At 39.0% G+C, this 24,739-nt stretch overlaps 1 protein-coding gene across 3 annotated transcripts in view; it reads right to left on the reverse strand.

The window, feature by feature from the left end:
• LOC309653419 (immunoglobulin-binding protein 1-like) overlaps positions 1-22,705 on the reverse strand; it is a 36,338-nt gene extending 13,633 nt beyond the window's left edge. Inside the window, exons 1-5 of one of the 3 annotated variants that reach the window (XM_082448033.1) lie at positions 22,481-22,704; positions 21,800-22,093; positions 13,400-13,595; positions 11,739-11,818; positions 10,908-11,020 (exon numbers count right to left, since the gene is read on the reverse strand). In XM_082448033.1, coding sequence (XP_082304159.1) covers positions 10,908-11,020; positions 11,739-11,818; positions 13,400-13,595; positions 21,800-22,093; positions 22,481-22,671 — 874 coding nt within the window. In that variant the 5' untranslated portion in view covers positions 22,672-22,704. Of the gene's footprint in view, positions 1-10,907; positions 11,021-11,738; positions 11,819-13,399; positions 13,596-21,799; positions 22,094-22,480 lie in introns of all 3 variants that reach the window. The other 2 variants (XM_082448035.1, XM_082448034.1) reach the window with 2 other exon arrangements.
• Positions 22,706-24,739: the final 2,034 nt, after the last annotated feature.

Here is a 24,739-nt window from a genome sequence, read left to right on the forward strand (position 1 = left end):
ATCCTTTATTATCAATTACATGTGGAATCTAAAAAATAATACAAATGAAACTATATACAAAACAGAAACTGACTCAAAGACATAGAAAACAAATTTATGGTTCCCAAAGCAAGGAGGGAGGGAGGGACAAATTAGGAGTATGGGATTAAAAGATACAAACTACTATACATAAAATAGATAAGCAACATGGAATGCTTTTGATTCTCTCCTTTTTCTCCTTATAATAATTTTGTGAGGGATCTGACCTTGATTAATTTTCCATTCATTTTTCTCACAGTTTTATTGAGATATTTTTCACATACCATAAAATTCACCCATTTAAAATGTACAATTCAGTGGTTTTTAGTATATTCAGAACTCTGCAACCATCATCACAATCTGTTGCTCATTCTTATGTGTGCTAAACTTTCCTGAACTTTTAGAAAGAACTATGGTTCAGGGTGGCTTTTCTAACTTCACAGAGGCTCCCTTTGTGCTGTTTTTATGTATGTTAAAGGAATACGATGACTTGCTTCATTAGAGTTCTTGGTTCTGGTCCTCTCTCCCATTCTTATTGAGACCTTTTCTTTCTTTATTCTTTTTTGTCCCTGTTCTGCTCAATTTGAATTCTATTCTCAGCAGTTTCTCCTCAGTGTGAGACTGTGTATGAGTCGGGAGATCTGGTGGCTCATTTTCAAGAGTTCATTAAGGGTTAGCTTGCTCCATCCCTTTCAGACCTTCTGACCACAGGTTCTTTGTATTCATTCAGTTTTTATTGGAGGGCAAAACCCCTCCCATTTCAACTAATATTCTTAAACTGAACTGCCACACTTCTATTTTTTTCATTAAAAATGTTTAATTGAAGTATAGTTGACTTACAATATTTGTTTCAGATGTACAACATAGTGATTCTATATTTGTATCAATTATGTGTCATACAAAGTTAATTTAATATTATTGATTATATTCCCTGTGCTGTGCATTACATCCCTGTGACTTACTTATTTTATAACTGGTAATTTGTATCTCTTAATCCCGTTCACTTATTTCACCCATCCTCCCATTCTCTCAACCACTAGTTTGTTCTCTGTATCTATGAGTCTGTTTCTGGGTTTTTTAGGAGTCATTTGTTGTATCTTTCTCTGTCTGACTTATTCACTTAGCATAATACCCTCCAGGTCCATCCATGTTGTCATAGATTGCAAGATTTTATTCATTTGTATGGCTTAGTGGTGTTGGGAAAACTGGAGAGCTACAAGTTAAAGAAACTAGACCATTTTCTCACATCATTTACAAAAATAAACTCAAAATGAATTAAAGACTTAAATGTAAGACCTGAAACCATAAAACATCTAGAAGAAATCACAGGGAGTATTCTCTTTGAAACTGGTCTTAGCAATATTTTTTTTGATCTGTCTCCTCAGGCAACGGCAACAAAACCAAAAATAAACAAACGGAACCATATGAAGCTAAAAAACTTTTGCACAGCAAAGGGAACCATCAGCAAAACAAAAAGGCAACTTAACTGAATGGGAGAAGATATTTGCAAATAATACATCTGTTAAGGGGTTAATATCCAAAATATATAAAGAACTCATACAACTCAGTACAAACAATCTGAATAAGAAATGGGCAGAAGACCTGAATAGACATTTTTCCAAAGAAGACACAGAGATGGACAACAGGCACATGAAAAGGTACTCAACATCACTAATCATAAGGGAAATGTAAATCAAAACCACCTCAACTGCAATGAGATACCACCTCACACTTGTCAGAATGCCACGCTTTTTAGTGAATACTTGTTTGTTGTTTTGGAATTCTCCTGTTTGTCAGGCCTTTCACATGGTCTGTCCACTCCTTGTGCTTTCTCCTACACAGATGTCCATTCCTTGTTGATCTTGTGGCTATGAATGATTTGCCCTTACCTGTTTTTATTTTGTGTTTCATGAGGATACACTGTCACTTAGTTTTGCTGTAAATATTATCCATGAATTTTTTGTCTTTTTACTGAAATATAACATACATGCAGAAAAATACACACAGTATAGTTCAATCAATTTTCACATCTGAACACATCCATGTAATTGGTTACCCAGATTAAGATACAAAACATTACTAATTCTTCAGAAGTCCCCCTCAGATCCAGTTCCATTCATGATCTCCCACTAAGGGTGAGCACCATACTGGCTTTTAACCAGCATATACAAGTTTCAGCCATGTCTGAACTTTATGCTCTTTTGTGTCTGACTTTTTTTACTCAAATTATGTTTGTAAAATTTAGCTATATTTGTTACTTATAAGTAAAGAACTATAGTCTGTTTAACCTTATTGCTAAATAGTATTTCACTGTGTGAATATGACAAAATTTATTTATCCATTTCTACTATGTATGGGCACTTAAGTAGTGTTCAGTTTGGGGCATTACAAATAGTGCTGCTATGAGCATTCTTGTACAAGGCTTTTGAGGAAATATGGTCTCATTCCCCTTAGGTATATACCTGGGAGTGAAACTGCCAGGTCATGAGGGTATACACATGTTTGACTCTTGTGCAACAGTACAACCACCAACCCCCCCGAGGTTCTCAATCTTTATTGTTTCCTTTCTTCCATATACTTTAAGCTTATTTTGTTCTTGTTTTCTCCAACTTCTTAAGTTAGTACCTTAGTAACTGATTTTACCTTTCTTTTTTCTAATATAACTACTGAAAGTTATACCTTTCCCTCTCAGCACTGCTTTAGTTGTATCCCACAAGTTTTAATGTATTTCATTACCATTCAGTTAAAAATACTTAATTTTCTTTGTGATTTCTTCTTTGACTGATGGGTTATTTATAAGTATGTTGTTTAATTTTAAAATATTTAGGGACTTCCTATATGTCATTGATTGCTAACTGAATTAGACTGTGGTCAGAGAACATAGTGCAATTTCAGTCTTTCAGAGTTTATGGAGGGACTCCCCTGATGGTCCAGTGGTTAAGAATCCACCTTCCAATGCAGGGGACAAGAGTTCGATCCCTGGCTGGGGAAATAAGAACCCACCTGCCATGGGGCAACTAAGCCTGTGCACCACAACTCCTGAGCCCACGCATTCTAGAGCCCATGCGCCACAACTAGAGAGAAGCCCGCGCGCTGCAATGAAGAGCCCATACACCACAACAAAAGATCTCACATGCCGTGATGAAGATCCCACGTGCCACAACTAAGATCCAATGCAGCCAAATTAATTAATTAATTTTAAAAATAAATTAATTAATTAAAAAAAAGAAAGTTTATGGACACTTATTTGGTGGCCCAGACTATGGTCTAAGTTAGTGAATGTACCACGTGCATTTGAAAAAAGGTGTATTTTGCAGCTATTGGATATATTTTTCTATAAATGTCAAACAGGTTAAGGTGGCTGTGAGTTTTCTCCAGATCTTTTATGTCCTTACTGATTTTCTGTCCAGAAATTCTTTCAGTTACTGAAAGAGAAGTATGAAAATCTCTAACTATGGCTGTAGATTTGTCTATTTCTCCATTTAATTCTGTCAATTTTTCTTCATGTGATTTGAAGATTGTTATTAGTCACAAACATGTTTATGATTGCTATGTCTTCCAGATAAATTGCCCCTTTTATCAGCACTAAATGTCTTTTTGAAAGTCCAGTAACACCTTTTGTCTTGAAGTCTACTTTATCTGACATTATATAGCTTCTGCAGCTTTCTTATGTTTACTGTTAGCATGGTATATTTAAAAAATCTTTTTACATTCCACCAATCTGTATCTTTATATTTAAATGCATCTCTTGATAGGAGATCAAGAGGGTGGTGTAAGAAGATGTGGAGTTCACCTCTCCCCATGAACGCATCAAAAATATATCAACATGTAGAACGATTCTCACTGAAAACTAACTGGAAATTGGCAGAAAGACTCCTGTACAACCAAGGTTGTAAGAAAGATACACAGAAGTCCATAGAGAAACCTGGGCTCCACTCATGAGTACTGCATGGTAGATTGTCCCCAGGTAGGGTAGAGAAACCAGCAGTCTGCTGCCCTAGGCTACTGGTTTCATGCAACAGCCATGCTGTGCTCTCCAGCCAGAGTTGAAAGTATGTTCTAGCTCTGCTCACTTCATGCCACAAGCATGGCACTGGATCTAGGGTGGCCAGGACCTGAAAAAAGACTTGACCTTGAGATGGAGAGGTGACCTGGCCCTAGGGTGGAGCCCACGTGGGGCAACAGTGGTGACCATTGCTGGAATTTACTCAAGAGGTGCCCCAGAAGCAGCCCAGACTTCTGATGGCAGCAGAGCTACTGGGTTTCCCACAGCTGCTTTGCTGCATGTGTACCCCAGCCCCAGCTGAATGTTCTGGCCCTGCTCACTCCATGCCACAGTGTGGCACTACAAAAAAAGGAAAGTACAGGCCAGTATATTTGATGAATATAAATGCAAAAATCCTCAACAAGATATTAGCAAACCAAATCTAAAAATATATAAAAAGGATCATACACAACGATCAAGCTGAATTTATTCTAGGGTCACAAGGGTAATTCAATATATGCAAATTAATCAGTGTGATACACCACATTATCAAAAGGAAGGATAAAAATCACATGAACATCTCAATAGATTTAGAAAAACCAATGTGACAAAATTCAACATCCATTAATAATAAAAACTCTGAAAGTGGGTATCGAGGGAACATATCTTAACATAATAAAGGCCAATTAGGACAAACCCACAACCAATGTCATACTTAACGGTGAAAAGCTGAAAGCCTTCCCGCTAAATTCTGGAACAAGACAAGGATGCTCATTCTCCCCACTTCTATTCAACATAGTATTAGAAGTCCTAGTCACAGCAGACAAGAAAGAAATAAAAGGCATCCAAATCAGAAGGGAAGAGGTAAAACTGTCATTATTTGCAGATGACGTGGTACTATATCTAGAAAACCCTAAAGTCTCCACCCAAAAACTATTAGAACTAATAAATGAATTCAGCAAGGTTGCAGGATACAAGACCAATATATAGAAATCTGTTGCATTACTATACACTAACAATAAAATATCAGAAAACAAAACAAAAAAAATCCTGCTTAAAATTGCATCAAAAAGAATAAAATACCTAGGAATAAACTTAACTAAGAAGGTGAAAGACCTATACTCTGAAAACTATAAAACATTTATAAAGGAAACTAAAGATGATACAAAGAAATGGAAAGATATCCTGTGCTCTTGGATTAGAAGAATTAATATTATTAAAATGGCCATGTTGTCCAAAGCAATTTACAGATTTAATGCAATCCCTATCAAAATACACATGATATTTTTCACAGGACTAGAACAAATAACCCTAAAATTCATATGGAACCACAAAAGATCCTGAATTGCCAAAGCAATCTTGAGGAAAAAGAACAAAGCCAGAGGTATAATGCTCCCAGGCTTCAGAATATACTACAAAGCTACAGTAATCAAAACAGCATGGTACTCACACGAAAACAGACACACAGATTAATGGAAGAGAACAGAGAGCCCAGAAATAGGCTATGGTCAATTAATCCATGACAAAAGAGGCAAGAATATATAATGAAGAAAGGACAGTCCCTTCGGTAAGTGGTGCTGGGAAAATTGGACAGCTACACGTAAAACAGTGAGATTAGAACATTCCCTCATACCACATACAAAAATGAACTCAAAATGGATTAGGAGACCTAGATACAAGACCTGAAACCATAAAACTCCTAGAAGAGAATATAGGCAGAACACTCTGACATAATCGTAGCAATATTTTTTTTTGGCTCTGTCTCCTAAGGCAAAAGAAGTAAAAGCAAAACTAAACAAATGGGACATAATTAAACTTAAAAGCTTTTACACAACAAGGGAAAATATTGACAAAATGAAAAGACAACCTATACAGTGGGAGCAAATATTTACAACTGATGTGACCCATAAGGAATTACTATCCAAAATATTATGAACAGCTCATACAATTCATCATCAAAAAAACAGACAACCCAATAAATGGGCCGAAGACCTGAAGAGACAGTTTTCCAAAGACATACAGATGGCTAACAGGCACATGAAAAGATGTTCAACAAAACTAATTATTAGAAAAATGCAAATCAAAACCACAATTAAGTATTACCTCACACCTGTCAGAACGGCTATCATCAAAAAGTCTACAAATAACAAATGCTGGGGAGGATGTGAAGAAAAGGGAACCCTCGTACACTGTTGGTAAGAATGTAAATTGGTGCAGCCACTATGCAAAACAGTATGCAGGTTCCTCAAAAACCTAAAAATAGAACTACCATATGATCCAGCAATTCCACTCTTAAGTATATATCTAGAAAAACTGAAACCACTAATTCGAAAAGATACATGCACCCCGATGTTTATAGCAGCACTATTTACAATAGCCAAGAGATGGAAGCAACCCAAGTGCCCATCAACAGATGAATGGATAAAGACGATGTGGTATATATATATATACATATATATATATATATATACACACACACACACACACACACACACACAGAGAATGGACTATTACTCAGCCATAAAAAAGAATGAAATTCTGCAATTTGCAGCAACATGGATGAACCTAGAGAGTATTATGCTTAGTGAAATAAGTCAGACAGAGAAAGACAAATACTGTATGATATTACTTATATGTGGAATCTAAAAAGTAATACAAATGAATGGATATGAAAAACAGAAACAGACTCAGAGATATAGAAAACAAACTTGTAGCTACCAAAGAGGGCGAGGAAAGTGGGGAGGGACAAATTAGGGGTATGGAATTAACAGATACAAACTACTATGTATAATATAGATAATCAACAAGGATATATTGTATAGCACAGGGAATGATACTCATTATCTTGTAATAACTTATAATGGAGCATAATTTACAAAAATACTGAATCATCTTGCTGTACACCTGAAACTAATATTGTAAATCAACTATACTTCAATTAAAAAACAAATAAAATGAACCTCTTGTAGACAGCAGGTGGTTGAGTCTGGTAATCAATCTCTGATTTCTAATTTGAAGGTTTACTCCATTTATATTTAACATAATTACCGACATGGCTGTATTGGGATTTACCATTCTGCTATTGGTTTTCTGTTCATCTCATCTGTTTTTTGTTTCTCCATTCTTTCTTGCCTTCCTCCCTTTTAATCTCTCCATTGACTTTATAGCTTTCTCTCTTTGCATTATTTTTTAAAAATAGGCCTTAGTTTTAGAGCAGTCTTAGGTATAGAGTAAAACTAAATGAAAAGTACACAGCGTTCCTATATACACCCTGCCCCACAAAGACACAGCCTCCCCATACTATCAACATTGAGCCACAGTGGTACATTTGTTATAATCAATGAACCTACACTGATGCATTATCATCATGCAAAGTCTACAGTTTATATTAGGGTTCACTCTTGGTGTTGTACATTCTATGGATTTGGGCAAATGTATAAAGACATATATTCACCATTACAGCATCATACTGAGTAGTCTACCTGCCCCAAAAATCCTCTGTGTTTTGCCTATTCATCCCTTTTCCTCTAATCCCTGGCAACCACTGACCCTTTTACTCTCTCCATAGTTTTGCCTTTTCCAGAATGTCATGTAGCTGGAATCATACAGTATGTAGCCTTTTCAGATTAGCTTCTCTCACTTAGTAATATGCATTTAAGTTTCCTCCATGTCTTTTTATGTCTTGATAGCTCATTTGTTTTTAGCAATGAATATTATTCCATTGTCTGTATGTACCACAGTTTATCCGTTTGCCTACTGAGGGCATCTTGGTTGCTTCCAAATGTTGGCAATTATGAATAAAGCTGCTATAAACATTTGTGTGCAATTTTTGTGTGGACCTAACTTCAACTCATTTGGGTAAATACCAAGGAGCATGACTGCTCGATACCATGGTAAGAGAATGTTTAATTCTGACAAACTGTCTTCCAAAGTGTCTGTACCATTTTACATTCCCACCAACAATGAATGACAGTCCCTGTTGCTCCATTATCTATGCCAGCATTTGGTGTTGTCAGTATTTTGGATTCTGGCCATTCTTATAGGGGTGTAGTGGGATCATGGTTGTTTTAATTTGCAATTCCCTAATGACATATGATGTTGGGCATCTTTTCATATGCTCATTTCCCATCTATATAATCTTCTTCAGTGAGGTGTCTAAGGTCTTTTACTCATTTTTAACTTGGGGTGTTAAGGGACTTCCCTGGTGGCACAGTGGTTAAGAATCTGCCTGCCAACGCAGGGGACACGGGTTCGAGCCCTGGTCCGGGAAGATCTCACGTGCCACAGAGCAACTAAGCCCCTGTGCCACAACTATGGAGCCCATGTGCCACAACTACTGAAGCCCAAGCACCTAGAGCCTGTGCTCTGCAACGAGAAGCCACCGCAATGAGAAGCCCACACACCACAACAAAGAGTAGGCCCCGCTCGAAGCAACAAGAGAAAGCCTGCACGCAGCAACAAAGACCCAATGCAACGAAAAATTAAATAAATAAATAAATAAAATTGGGGTGTTTAATTGAGGCATTGCTTTACTATCTCTGGGACCCACTGTTTCAAATGGGAAGGTGACAACAATTCAAATCATTGTTCTTCTGTGTGTAATATGTACTTTATCTCTGGCTGCTTTCAAGATTCTCTTTTTCTTTTGTTTTTGGCAGTTTGACTACGATGTGCCTATGCTTGGTTTTCCACTGTATTTAAAACCTGCTTAGTTAGGGCTTACTGATATTTCTAAATTTGAAAATTTGTGTTTCACAGATTTGGGGAACATATCAGCCATCATTTCTTCATTTTTTTTTTAATGGCCCCTTCTCTCTCTTTCTTCTCTCCTACTGGTATTCCAATTGTACATATGGTAGAACTTTTTACATTGTTCCACAGGTCATTGAGGCTCTTCATTTTTTACCAATCTTTTTTTTTTTTTTTCAGATTGGCTTATATCAAGTTAACCAACTCTTTCTCCTGTCATTGCCTATCTGTTATTAATCTCATCCAATTTTAAAAAATTGAAATATAGTTGATGTACAATATGTTAGTTTCAGGTGCATTACAGTGGTTTGACATTTGCATACATTATGAAATGATCACCACCATAAATCTGGTAACCGTCTGTCCCTACACAAAGTTATCACAATATTATTGACAACATTTTTTATGTTGTATATTACACCCCTGTGGCTTTATTTATTTTATAACTAGAGGTTTATAGCTCTTAATCCCCTTCACCTATTTCCCCTCTCCAACCTCCCTCTCCTGTGGCAACCACCCATTTTTTTGTCTGTATCTATAAGTCTGGTTTGATTTTTAAACTTCAGATATTGTATTTTTCAGTTCCAGAATTTTTTGTGCAGTTTCAACTTCTCTGAGATTTCTTACCTTTTCATTCATTACAAGTATATTTTCCCCTATGCCCTTGAGCATAGAAATAAGCTGCTTTAAAGTCCTTATCTGCTAATTTCAACATCTGAGTTATCTTGGGGTTGGTCTTCATTGATTGCTTTTCCTCTTGACTATAAGTCACATTTTCTTTTTTTTTCTCCCGTACGTATAGTATTTTAGGACTGAATCCCAGACTTTGTGAACGGTTATGTTGTAGAGATTATGAATTCTGTTTTGTTCCTCTAAAAAGTACTGATTTTTCATTTTAGTTAGTTTTCATTTGTCTAGAATGAAAATTCCAAATTCTGTTTCCTCTGCATTGGGCAGTAGCTAGATTATCCATTCAGTTATTTTACCTCTATCGAGGGTGCTTGGCGTCAATCCTGTATAGCTTAGTAGTCTGCCAGAGATTTGGGCAGGGTTTATACAATTAGGGCTCCTCCTCTGTGGTTCTCTCCTGGGATATCTTCCCAGTTTTCAGTTGCTACAGTCACCCTGAACTCATTTCTCTCCTTCCTCATCCAATAAGACTGGTTTCTATCCAAGTTTTACCTACCTCCATATAACAGCAAGTGTAGCCTGCCCATGGGTGAAAAGCTATACAAATAACAGGAAACCTTTTCAAATGATCACTCTTCTCTTTGCTACAGTGGAAACAGCATTGGAAGTGGGAATTTTAGGGCCTGTATTAAGACCCTAGCCTGGCCACTTTCTAGCTATGTTTACTTTGGGTTAGTTCTCAGACACCATTTCCTCATTCTAAAATGGGAGTAAGAATGTTTGCTTCATGGTGTTGTTAAGAGTATCAAGTGAGATAATACGTGAGATAAGGAAAATAGGCTAAGAAGGGCTAGATGATGTCCTATCTAAGTGGTAGGAGTAATTGGTTACTCCAGATCTGTCCATGCTTTTTCTGCTATGCCATATTGCTTCCATCTTTCTAATGACTAGCAGCTCCACCTTTCCCTCCCAAAGACACTTCCAAGTACCTACCATGATCTAATTACCAAACTGAGCACCAAGAACACAGTAAGCCAAAGTCCTTGTCCTCAAGAAGTTCCAAGTACCGTTCCCTTCTTATAAGTGTTGACTGTCCTACAGTTTATGTCTGATTTTGGTCACTCTCAGTGCCTTCAGATAGCTGTTTTGTTATATTCTGTTCAGTCTGTAATTGTAATCTATAGGAGGGGTTGGCCTGATACAACCTATCTACTGTTACCAGAAGCAGAACTGCTATCTATGGATTTTTGGCTTTGCTATCTAGCTGCTCAGTCTGTTTTTATGCCATGATATTTAGAGAAATTAGAAAACTATGCTGTCCCACTGCCTCCATCCTCCCAAAATCATGTGCTATTTATTTTAATAATAAATGAAATAAAATACTGACTAGAATCTATTACTCAGAATCCTTGTCCAGATTTCTTTTGCTTCTAAAAGGCAAAAATACTTGGTCTGAATTTAATTGCTCCAGAGTTAGGGACCAGTAGTGTAGTAGTATAACTACCCTCCTCCCACCCCTCCATACCTGATGTTTTCTTGGCTATACCCTGATCGGGTAATGTTCCAAATTTCCGATGCTCTTCATACCAGTCATTCACTGTCATAGATGCCAGACTTGGGTAACAAGCTCCAAATACTCTGCAAGAATCACACTGCATTTAGAAAAGTAAACATAAATAGCTCTATTAAAAAGCCTCTTCTCTTTAGTGATAAATCCTGTGTCTGTTTCATCCTTGCTCCCCTACCCAGCTATCTTCTGGGGGATTTGTGCAAACTGCTGTTAGGATATGTAAAAAGAGGCATCCAGGAAGGAGAATTAAAGGCAAGAGCTTTCATGAGAAGATAAATAGCCCAGAATCATCTCTCAGTAAGCAATCCTGGAGGCTAACGCCCCACAGAGGAGTGATGATACGATGGAAGGAGTATTTATACTTGGAGGGTATAAAAGATACACAGAGGAAGAAGACTCTTCTGCCACCCTATGGAAAAGCATCCCAAAACTCAGAATTAAAACCTAGATAGGCAAACATGTCCTTTTGAGAACTGTAGCTGAAGGAAACAGTGGGAAACAATTTTAAGGTCTACAATTCTCCCTTAGATTCTTTACTTCTTTCTGTTTTTAATTAGTTAATTAATTAATTTTTGTTGGTTTCCTTTCTAGCCTATTTTTAAGCTCGAGTTTGTGAGAGAAATGTCTGATGAAGACAGACAGAGAAAGTATCAGAAGAGATAATATCCCTCTGATGAAAGAACAGCCTCCCCAGGTGAAGCCATTACCTTCTGTTACTCATGCACTGTAAATGAACCATAAAAGCATGGGGCTTGCAAAGGCAACCCACTTTTTAATACTACCTACTTGGCTTGGACCATGTTCCGAGTGAGAACAAACGGTTTCACTGGACGCCTGTCCTGACGAGATGAGTGAAAAGTTGATGCCTAAAAAGGAAATTAATTATCAGAAGTGTACTTGTCATTCTGCCCACCCCACTATGCAGGCTCTTATGTCTTTAGGTGCTTGAAAAGCCCTATTTATCAGTCTCTAAAATATATCTGCAGAATACTAATGGTGGAGGTTAGTTAGCTCTCCTGAGGTGGCCCAAGTATCTTGCTGGAAAGGAAGGAAGAGAAAGCTCTCCCAGGAATCATTTCACCACAAGTGAAAAATTACTTGACTTTAAAATACTCCCCTCCAAAGAGGAAGATTCCAAAGCCTTCTTCCATGTTCTATCTAAAACCCTTGAGCTGAATTTGAAGCCCCTTTCCTTAGCCTGGCCTTCAGTGCTAAAGCTGAATTATGAAGACCCTTCTGCTAAAACCTTGTCCAATGTAATTTTGCTATTAACTGTCATGAGCTCCCTAGGATGTTTTAGAAATGGATGTTCCTAAATGCAAGGGGGGGGGGAAGAATGGGTTAGTATCTTTCATATATAGGTGTATAGAAATGTTTCAAGGAAACTTGGCTGTCCAGGGGCACACCAAAACAAAGAAAAGGTCAAAGAAAAGATGTTCACTTGGTTCTAAACTCCATCACTTCCAGAGCCAATCCCAATACCAAATGAGAGAGCATAAAAACAAAAAAACTAAGGAGATGGGAGGATCCAGAAGAGTCCAGCCTCATGATGCTTGAAAACCACTGATTTAGATATGCCCAAGGGGCCTTAAGGCTTTAGAATACTAATTGTTCATTCTTTGATCCTTTCACACGAGAAACTAGGTTGATGTTACCCTGAGGCAAAAGCTCCTGGGCTAATCAGTGAAAATCGAATTAGCAAGAGGTTTCTCTGAGGACTTAAATGCCTGCGACTAGCTGATAAATTGAACTCAATTCATGTTATATTGTGAACCAAAAAAAAAGTGGCAGCAGAGCCTAATATTTTGAAGTAGCAGCTCCAAAACACATTTATGATCTTTAGAGACAGCCAAAGTGCCGTTACAACAAGTTTTCTTTACCAATATGCCCGACATTTTGTGCACAGAGATGTCCTTGCTGTGTTTCATACTTGGGTGACCTAAGGTGTGAGCGTGTATCATTGTGTAAGGTTAAATCCTGGTTTCTCCCCCAACCTAAACACATTCCATGTCTTTTGCTTTATCTTCTTTTTACTCTTTTCTCTTTCTCAAGTTACACTCTTCTTCTTCATTCCCATCCTATCCCTCTTCCTGTTTATTACAGTCAAGTACAGGTTTTCAAGGCCCACCTCCCTATGCCTTCCTTCAGCAGTCATGACTGCTCACAGCCCAAACCAATTTTCACTTCAGAGAAGCCTCTCTCCCTCCTGGCATGTCACAAAATTACAAAAGACTGGAAGTGTGTTACAGGTTAGAAAGCAGTGGGAAACAATACTATAAGCTAGAAAGAAAGCTATCCTAGTGAACCTTCAGCCTTCCTCCACTAATCTTAATAAGAACAATGATTTTATGGAGACTTAAAAGGATTTTAATTCGATTACTCTCCTCTAGAAGATTCAAATCTCTGACAGTAGCTTTTTTAGCAATATAGACAGTGACGAGGCTTACCTCTTTTGAAGAGTCTTTTCCTCTCAACATCTTTATCTCCTGGTCAATGCTCTCAATCTCTTCTAAGCTGATACAAATCCACCTTCGAAGGTGAAGGAGGTAATATTCACGAACACGCTCATCATCTGCTTGACCACTTTCCACAGCAGATTTCAGTGCAGACAACCTATGCTCCACCTCCTTCTTCTGCTTGTATCTGTTCCACAGAAACGCATTACCATGAACTTAAAAATAAAGAGGTGTTCCTTCAAAAGAAGGCCACAATACAATTTTAACGTTACAAATGACCGGGTACACCGATTTCCATTTAGGCAAAAATACAGATTCTATACCTCAGAATTTGCCACCAAGGCAGTTCTCTCAAGACTACAAGGCAAGGAAGGTATCAGCAGAAGCTGAGAAATACATTCTGAAACTAGAAAAATATCAAAGTAACCTGATCTGAGCAACTCTTCCCATCATATTTTGAGATGGGAGTGTCTTAGTAATTTTATGACATCAACCTTTACTAGGTTGGGTGCTTAGTATATACAATGTCTATTTGGGAATTACAGCTTCAAACAGTCATAGAATCTTAGGGGTCATTTACCTGCCATTGATGCAGGAATTCCTTGTGAAACAGCCTAAAAAATGGTCATCTCTTCTTTTCTTCTGGGCAAAACATTTCCAACTCCTCTAACTCATCCTAGTATAATCTGAAGACTCATATCCACCCTGCCTGCTTTTTTCAAGATGCCTTCTAGTATGTCACCTATCACTCACTGGACAACTATTTACTGAGTACCTATTGCGTGACAGGTACTGTTCTCAGTGCTTGAGACACAACAGTGCATACAAGAAAGTCCTTGCTCTCCTTAAGCCTTCAATCTAGTGTGAGAAGACAGACAAAAAGAAATAGATGAGTCAGGTGGTGGTGAGGTGCTCTGAAGAAGCAAAAAAAGCAAGGTAATGTGGATAGAGTGATGGTGCGAAAGTAGGGGTGATCAGGAGAGACTTCTTTGAAGACATGACATTTGAGCAAAGACTTCAAGGAAATAAGGATGGAAGCCATGCCAGTATCTGAAACAGTGTTCTAAGGGGGAAAAGCAAATATGAAGGTCCTGGGGTGGGAGAGTGCTGGCCTGACATGTTTGAGAAATAGCAAGGAGGTCAGTGTGGTTGGCATGGAGTGAAGAATAATAGGAAGTGAGGTCAGAGAGATAGTCAGGGCCATAATTTGTAGAACCCTGTAGGCCAAGAAGACACGAAATATCAAACGTCATGATATTTTGAGAAGAGAAAGCCACTGGAAGCTTTAAAATAGAATACATGAAATGAACATTTTTTTAATGGACTACTCTGTTGTGTGTAGACTTGAGGGGGTGGGAGGCAAGGGTGGAGCAGGAAAATCAATTAAGAGGGTATTGCCACAATCCAAGTGAGAGACAGTGACTTGAAATAGGGAGGTGGTGAGATGTGGACATAATTAAAATATAACAGTATTTGCTGATTTATTGGATGTAAAGTCTTGAGGCAGAGAGGAACCAAGGGAAAACTCCACAACTTCCAAGAGAAGTATCTTGAAATATCTATGTCTGGAACCCCACTCTAGACATCCAGAACCAGACGCTCCTCTGTGGGTGTTCACCCAAATCTGGAGTTCTTAACCTGAGGTCCATGGACAGAGTTTGGAGAGAGGGGTGTTCTTGAACTCCCCCAAATTTTGTATAGAATTCTACGTGTATGTTTCTTCTTCTTCTTTTTTTTTTTTTTTTTTTTACTGGGGAGAGCTTAAGGAGGACCACGACCCACAAAAAGTCAAGAACCTCCCCTCTGGAAACATTCTTTATTATAAAAACTTTGAGGCTCTTCTGCTTCTTTTAATCAACAAGTGGGCACTTTATGTAATGTTACAAATAACTGTCACAGCACCATCACAGGTGGCCTTCTGAGTCAAACACTACACAGGTCAATTCCTAGTTCATGAATGCTATTACAGATATCACTTGAGAACACTTAACTCTGGTGCCACTCCTACCCCCACCCTCTTTCCTGGATGCACCTAAGTCAGGGAAAAAAAACTATATATATATATATATATGTGTATATATATATATATATATATATATATATATATATATATATATATATATATATATATACACACACACACACACACACACACACATACACACACACACACACACGCACGCACATACATATATTAGAATGTATGTAATCAAGGGTATATTCTTGGTTAGTCTACTGGGCCTTTGAATAAGGTTCCTGTGCTTCCTTTCCCATCCTCTGCATGCATGTGGTCTAGTCACACTCTCTGGTCTTTCCTTCTTCTCTACTTCCTTTGTTTCTATGACTTTGCTCCTAGTCATCTTTGGGACTTCTAAGTTCCTGAACTCCTATTCTTTGAGGCCAGTATTTTTTAAACCTTTCTGTCTTAGCAGAAGAACCCTTTCTTCTTATGAGAGCTTATAGTAATAAAAAAAAAGTAATAAAAGATAAAATCCGCCCTGTTTAAATCAGAGGAGGGCTCCCAACATGCCCCCTACCCAGGCACTGTGGTGGAATCTTAGGGCTCGAAGGAACAGATTGTAAACCACTGTCCTAGACCTGTGTTACTGTTCTAGATTTCCTATGGTGAGACACTGCATGCGAACACTCCCTATCACCCTAGAATTCCCCACTGCCTGTCACCCTTCTGACTCTGGGCAACTTTCATCATTCATTCCCCTTTTCTGTCCCCAAGCTGCTGAAGAGAGGTAACGAATTACAAATTTGTGTCAAATGAGTCAACCACAAATTCATATGATCAAACTTCAGTGGAACGGTCACTCTTGTTCAGCTTTTTGTTCATCTTTTGTGGATTCCATGCCACCATCATGCTCACCAGATGGCCAGCCAATGTAGAAATTCAATTTCCCTTTTTACCTTAAAATCTCTATAGCTTCACCTTTCCTCCTCTCCTCTTGCCTTTAAGGAGCTACTGTTGTCTTTACCATTCCACTTTGGCTATAAATCCTGTCCCCACCCACATTCTTCCAAGCCTCACTCAATCAATCATCCGCCCTGTCATTAGCAGTTACAATTTTTCACTCTACTGGTGCCTTTCCCCTATCCTAGAAACACCTTCCCTCAATCCATGTTCTGCCTTTTCAAATGACCACTCTTCTCTCTTTTCTAAACAGCAATAGAACTGGGAATTTGAAGACCTGAGTTTAATGCCTGGCCACTTACCAGCCATGTAACTTTGGAGAAGTCAGTACTCAGAGCCTATTTCCTTATTTCTAAAATGGGATAATATCTGCTTCACGGGGCTGTTAAGAGGATCAAATGAACAATATTCATGAAAGTGCTTTGTAAGCAGCAATATATTGTTATCTGATGGGAAAAATTGACGTTAAGGAGGGCTAGATGATGCCCATCTACTAGGTGGCAGAAATTGGACTGGTCACCCCAGGTCTGACTCCAAAGCCCAGGCTTTTTCTGCTATACTATATTGCTTCCATCTTTCTGATGACCACTCTGTCCTTCCCAAAGATACCTCAAGTACCTACTATGATACAATTACTGGTTGGGTACCCAGGATATAATTAGGATACTAAGGATATAATTAGTTAAGGTCTCTGACCTCTAGAAGTTCCAAGTCTAGAAAATAACAGATTGTTATGCCCTTATAAGTAACATAAACTAAGTGCTACAGTATCTGGGAGGGGAGACAGGTAGAGAGAAGCTTCAAAGAGGACATGACATTTGTTCTCTCTCTTCCCCAGGCTTCTTTCTATAAGTACTTTTACCTGTATCTTGTTGAGTCTCTTACCTCTGCTCTTTCTTTCCTCTTCTTTCTCCCTTAATTTGCCCCAAGGTTTTGCCCTTGACTTTTTTTTTTTCTCTCTACATGTTTTTTCTTGGCAAACTATCCACACCCAGTGACACTCCTGAATTTTTAGCACTAGCAGCAAAACAGTCTGATAAGTTTTAGTTACACATTTACATCTGTCTATAGACATGGCTGTCCAGTTGTCACTTTAGGACCTAAATTCAGTAAATCTAAAACTAGACTCATTACTTACCCAGCTTCTACTTCTCCATTTCTGTCGAAAGAATGTAGGTAGAGTTAATCAAGACTTATGCCTCAAAGATGGGAATTAGAGTAGAGAAGATATGTGAAGAAACAGGTTTTGAGGGAGAGAGAGCACATACCATTCAGGTGTTTTATGTAGGATGGCCTCAGTGTGTAAAGTCCTGAGGTGGGGGATGGAGGACTTACAGAAATTAAATAAGGATTTGAACAATTTGTTTTCTAATCATATAAATGCTTCTTGCAAAACTAATATCTCTGATAGTTGTAACTTCATTTCTATCACTTCTTCCCAGTTGAAGTACTCTTATAACACGTTAACTTGTCTTTCTGCCCCTCTCTTCCCTTTCAATGTCCCATACACCTCACGTCCTTACAGTCCTCCAACCATACTACTCTTAGGTTCTGACAAATCAGACTATTCTCCATTTCCTGTACATACCTCCAACTACCCTGCCTTGGGCTTTTGCTCATATTGTTCCCCCCTGCTTGACAAGAATAAATACTTTTTGAGCACCTTCTATATACCAAGCCCTGTGCTAGACATACCACAGAGAACAAGAGAGAAATGGCTACTGCTTTCATGGAGTATACATTCCAGTAGGGGAGAAAGACAAAGCCCAGAAAGACAGATAAACGAAGAGCATCCCATGCAAAGAGAACAACATGCACAAAGACTCTGTAGAAGGAAAGGACTGGATCTGTTCGGAACTGAAAGAAGGCTATTACGGCAGCAGTCTAGTGAACAAGGGGAGTATGATATATGACGAGATTGTAGAGAGGCAGATGCCAGATCATCCAGGTCTTTATAGTTAACGGCTTGGATATTTCAGGTGAGAGATGCTGGTGGCCTAGAGGAAGGTATGACAGTGGAGAGAGAAACAGAAGGACATAAGGTACATTTTGTAGCTAGAACTGGCAGGCCTTGTTGATGGACTGGATGTGGCAATTCAGAAGGGAGGAACTGAAGCTAACTCTGAGGTTTCTGGTTTAAAACCTGGGTGAGTGGTGGTCTGCTTATTGAGATGGTAAAGACATAAGTGTGGGGGCACATTTGGGGATTAAAAAGCCAGCCGTTCAATTTAAGGCATGTTAAGTTTGAGATGTCTGTGAAACATTCACGTATGGTGTTCAAAGTCAGGAGAGGTCTGGGTTAGTGATATAAATATGGGAGCCATTAGCGAAAAGATAGTGTTGGTATCTCATCTGTCAGGCATTAAAAAAAAAAAAAAAAAGTTCAAAGATCAAGCTTTCTAACCAAAGAAATGCAAATCAAAACAATGAGGTATCTTTCCTGCTTGCCCATCTGGATTTTCTAAGTGTTGCCATTCAGTACTGTTGCAGTGGGACATACTTTGAAACTTTGTTATTGTGGAAAGCAATATAATTACCATCAAGAGTCAAAATATTCAAACCCTTTGATTTAGCCACTGGTTCTTCTAGAAATCTGTCCTACAGGAACAGTGACAGATGCAGTTATGTTTCCTCGTAACATTACTTAGAATAGCAAATAAAACATCAACCCATAAACAGGCTAAGCATTTGACAATATTAGTTTAAATAATTATGATATGACTGTTAAGCTGGAATACTATTTAACCATTAAATACCATGGCTTCAAAAGACATGGGGAAATCAAAACAGGATGTTAGGTTTAAAAAAAAGGATTAAAAAAATCTATATTTATGGTATTCTTCCGAATTTATTAATTATAATAACTATATATCCGGAAGGAAATAAATCAGATAGTTAACAAAGATCATCTCTGAGTGCTAGGATGAAGACTTATTTTTAATTTAAAAAATGTTCTGTTTTCCAACTTTCTACAATGAGTATTATTACTTTTACATTCAGGCTAACCTGTATTTTGCAATGTTTAACCATCCTTCTAGTCTCACCTCAAATGCCACTACATTCGGAAACCTTTTCCTTAACCCTCCAACCAGATGTGATCACTCCCTGGTCTTTGTCCATAACACCATTTGTATCTCTCTAGTGCATTTACAGTCTTTTTTTTTTTTTTTTTTTGGATATATTATGATTATTTGGATACCAAACTCACTGTTTAAACTACCTGTTATATCCCAAGGGGCTGCCCCTACCTTCTTACAAAGGACATGATACTGAATTCCACTTCATATCAGTCTATCCCATTTCCTCAAAAATTATTCTCTGTCACTCACTAGCTCTTAACCATACTTTATTATTCTTTAAAGCCCTTACCACCTAAAATCACATTTTTATTTACTAGCTTACTGTCTGCCTCCTCCACCAAAACAAGAGCTCCATGAGGGCATATGGACTTTGTCTGGATCTCCATTACTTAGCACACAGTAAAGTCTCAATAAATATGTTAACTGAATCAATCACTTTTCAGCTCTCTAGACCAGGCCTCTCCTCTGAGCTTCATGCTACAGATACCTTGACTTGAATGTCTCCTAGGCACCTTAAATGCAACATGTCTCAATATACAACTCATACTCTCCCCTATCTGTTCTTCCTCTTCTATCCCCCCATCTCAATGAGTTCCACAGCCAACCACCTACATCAGAAACGTGGACATCTTCCTTGCTGCTTCCTTCTACCCTACCTGTCACAACCAATTGATCGTTTTCTGCAGATTCAACCCTATAAATAAATATATCCCCTCCATCCCTTCTGCCATTGCACTAGTAAGGTCTCATCACCTCTGTGACCTACCCGGATCTAATCTTCTCCCTCAGAATGCTTCCTAACTGCTGCCAGAGTATGCTAGTTAAAATGCAAATATGACCTTGCTACTCTTTAAGGAAAAAAAAAAAAAACAAAAAACCTCCAGTGGATCCCTAGTCACCAAACAAATCTCAAGCTCTTTAGCATGGCCTAGTAATAGGTAACATTTATAGAATATTTACTAGGTAATACATACTGTGCTAGCTGTTTTATGTGGTTTATTTTATTAATGCCTCTTAACCCTATGAGATAGGTACCACTGTTACTTAGACTTCACATATGAGGAAACCTGAGACTCAGACAGGTTACATAAGTTACCCAAAGTCCAATGGCTTATAAGTAAAGCTGGGTCTCAAACCCAGGTCTCTCATTCCACGACCTGTACTCAGCTACAAAGATATGACAATAGCTGACTTTGAGTGCTTACTGTATCAGACAATGTAAGAGCTTTTTATGCATTTCTCTTCTATCTTATAGGACCTATTATTATCCAATTTGACATCTGGGGAAATTAAGGCACCGAGGGATTAAGCGACCTACGCAAAATCAGAATGATTAAATTTTGGAGCTGGGATTCAAACCCCCTTCCCAAGTTCTCAGGAACAAGGTCGTTCTTTCACCTTCCTCACACCCTAAGCTCTCCTTGGTCTGAACCCTACAAATTCTTCAGCATCATTCTTTCCCCTCCTTCACCACCCACTTTGTGTTCTAGCATCACCTAATTGCTTATGGTTGTTCCCCACCCCAGCACTGCGGTCTTTAATGTCCCTGTAGCTTTACTAATGCTATTATCTCTGCTGGCTAAAGCCCTCCTTTCCTCTTCCTCTAGATGATACTCCTATTTATCCTTAAGCAACTCATCACAGGAGTCACCTCGTCCAGGGAGACTTCTCCTCTCTCCTGCTCCCTCTTTGGTTAGGTGCCCCTCCTGTCTGCTCTCATGATACCTTGTGCATTTCCCTATCACATCATTTTATAATTTATACTGTTTCTATGCCTCTTTTCCTCACCACACCGTATGCTCCTCCAAGGCAGAGACCACCCATATTCATACAAACGCCCATACTCAGTTTGAATCCCCAGTGCCTAGCAGAGCTCCTAAACACTGTGAGCACTCTTTTTAAAAAAAACTAAACTAAGAGAGTAAGCAAGGTGTTCAAGGTCACATAATGAAGCTATGCCAATACTAAGATTAGTTCAGGATGTTACACATCTCATCCAGTATTGTTAGAACAGAGCTTCTCAATCAATTGACCATAAGTGGACTATAGCTACAAGATATTTGTGCCCTTCAGAGATACTTACCTCACTGTACCATGTGGGTATTGCTGTGCTGTGATGTGGGAGAGACTGGGAGACACTCTGCTAAACTACATTGCTGTTGTTGGCAACCATAAGGTGCTAGGGGTTTGACAGTTAGGTATGATCATTTCAACCAAGGCAGAGGTTTCTTGAAAAACTCAGGAGTTTGCTCTCACCAGGGCCTATGCTAAATAAGAACCCAAGAGTGACACACACCATTGTTTCCCACCACCCCAGGAAAAAAAAAAAAAACAAACATGCACCCCTCCCCCGCAACAGCACTGCCATTGGGCAGTCCTCAAATGACCCACCTCTCTCTTCTAGCCTGTCTCTGAGATGCCATAGCAACGAGGCTAGAATAGGGCAAGGAGGAATTAGCAGTGTTATTTTCAGCGGAGTTGGTCTTGGTTTTGGGCAGCTCAAACTCTGCCACATGATAGTATTGGCACTGAGTTAAGTAGTTTAAAAAGTGTTCTCGAGCCCACTGCAAATGATCTAGGCGCTTGCCGGGGTTGACTTGTTTCATGGCGAATGCTCCTTGAAATGCTGGCACCATCAGGTACTTCAGATCGCAGGAGGCAATCTCTTCCAAATCTTCATTTCGGCTGGAAAGAGCAAAGAGGAGGCTGTGAAGTCTGGCTGGGCATTCAAACTCTGGCCCTGGCTTCCTGGGGGAGGGAAGGGCTGGGGTGGATGTGGGGGTGGGACAAAGGGAGGAGGCACCGGGAACAGCTGCCAGTTTTCTTCATTGACAGTGGCTGAGCGCTCACACCCAGTGCCTATGCAAATAGCCAACACTAGGGAACCGAGTCGTGTGATATTAAGTATCTCGGAAGAGACGTGGAGAATGTAAACAATGTACACAAGGTCGCAGTGGGAGGAAGGAAAGAAAGGCTCCGGGTTTTAAAGTTCTCCTGCACCCAGGATCAATGGTTCCGCCCTTGGTAACTATTATTACCTACTTTCTCAGTCGTACTACCCTCTCCCCATACCTGAACAAGTCGAGCTCCAATAACATTTCGGCAGCCTTCTTCAGGAGGGCCAGTCCCTTGAACACCTTAGCTTGGATGATCTGGGAGCCGGCGGGTTCAGTCGCGACTTCCACTTCATCCAGAAGCTGCTTGCTGGTTTTGAACAGCTCGGGGAGCCGCGGCAGCGGTAACGCGCCTACGGCCGTTGCCATCTTGGGGCAAGGAAGAACACAGAAGACCTCACTTCCGGCCCTGGGACAGATGGGCTGGGCTGCCAGCAACGAAACCGGAAGGGGCGTAACATTGGTCCAGTGGCTCCATTGTTACCTAAGCGTCGGACAACTGCCAGAAGCCGCTGTTAGCTAAACCTAGCAACCGTTTCCATGGACTCATTTTACCAGGCTGCCTATTACCGGTAGTAGGCATCTGTTACAGACACACAACGCGCAAACAAACAAGCAAACCCTAGGTGCTGCTTTACGCGTGTCTACTCGTCGCCGATGTGCTTTCAATGTAAAATATACACCGGATTTTGAGAACTTATTACGAAAAAATAATGTAAAATATCTCAATAACTTTTACACTGACATGTTGAAATGCTAATGTTTTGTACATAGTGGGTTAAACATATTATTAAAATTAATTTCACTTGTGTCTTTTCACTTTTTTAATGTGTCTACTAGAAAACTTAGAATTACGTTTGTGGCTAACAGCTACTGTACGGCGCTGATGTAAAAATATAATTCCAGGACTTTGAAAGAAGGGACCTCACTGCTTTGAACAAATCAATATAAATATGTACTGATTACCATAGGACACACCCCCAGTTGTCCTAGGAGATTTAATTTAAGTAAAATGCATGTTGCCTGCCCTGGAAAATAAGCTTTTAAACTAAATGTAGTTTACACTATCATTGAGAAGAAAACAATTTTCATGTAAAAACAACTAGAGGGCAATATAGTACAGTATATAACTAGGGGATATGCTGTACTGCATAGGTTGTTGGAAACCCAAGAAATGACAAATCATTTTATGTTAGGAGTAGTCAGAAAGCTTCTTAGACATGACATGCAGTCACAGAATTTCAAAGTTGGAAGAGGATCTCAAAAATCAGAGGAAAAAATCCGGAGACCAGATAAGTGACTTGCCCAACGAGTTGTGACAAAGCCAGTGTCTTCTAAGTTCAATTGTTTTTACTCCATCTATCTTAAATTGAGTAGGATTTAAAAAGATGGAGAGGCCTTTCATGTGGGACAGAATGAAGCCCCAAGCTAAACCAGTGCTTGGCAAGAAGGAGAGGAGAGTGGGGCGTAAGTGTGGGTTGAAAAAGCTTCCCAGGTGATTCTAATATGCCTTCCCTTGCAACCTGCTTTAGAAGCTGAGGAGGAAAGGAAGCTCTGGTGAATCACGAATTTCATTTGTCTGGAACCTCTAATGAGTCTTGTAAACTGAACTTTCAGGGTCAGCCTTGGCCAAGAATACAAAGAAGAAAGATAGTACTTGTGAAGGAGACTTAGAAACAGTAATTGTGACACTAAAGATAATTCGTTCCTGCACATTTGCTTGGATTAAGACATAGTTTTACTGTTGCCCAAGAGAGAAAAAAAAATATGCAGAATTTGAATTTGGTCTTGAACTTTGTAAGCCATTTTTCTATGGCTTTCAAAATGACAGTCTTCATGAGAATCACCAGTTACTTTCAGAGTGCATATCATATATTCACATCATCATTTTAAGTATTGCATTGCATCTTACTGAGATAATACCAAGACTAAAAAGTGGTTAGAAAAAAAGTGATAATAAAAATGAGTCATTTATTGTGTTTCTGTGTGTAAACACTTTATCACATTAAATCCCTGTTGTGTATGAGAGATTTTTTTAAAAAAATCCTAGTTTAGGGGAACCAGAGGGGCCCTTAGAAATCTTGTAAGTAAAATGTCACTTAAACTTTTTGTAGTAGCAGAACTCTTTTTCCAAACCAAATTTTAGACAGGCCCATAGTTTTTAAAAGGGCTGCTGTGTTTGAAGTAGATACACAGAAGCCTGCCAACTCAGCCCATCTTTTCCCCAACTTGTGCAGTGGCACCGAAGGCACCAAAGCACTTCTGAGGGACACAAGGGCTTAAGTAGCACAGTATTAAAAGCACTAATCTAGCACAGCCCCCTCATTTAGCAGATGAAGAAACTGAGACCCTGAGAAGTTAAGTAACTTGCCCAAAGTTGCAGAGCTAGGATGACTAACTGGTCAACAGTATATAGAGTGAGTCGGAATGGGGAGAA

The sequence above is a fragment of the Balaenoptera physalus genome (assembly GCF_965194825.1).
Source record: "Balaenoptera physalus genome assembly, chromosome: Y".
Classification (NCBI taxonomy): Eukaryota; Metazoa; Chordata; class Mammalia; order Artiodactyla; family Balaenopteridae; genus Balaenoptera; species Balaenoptera physalus.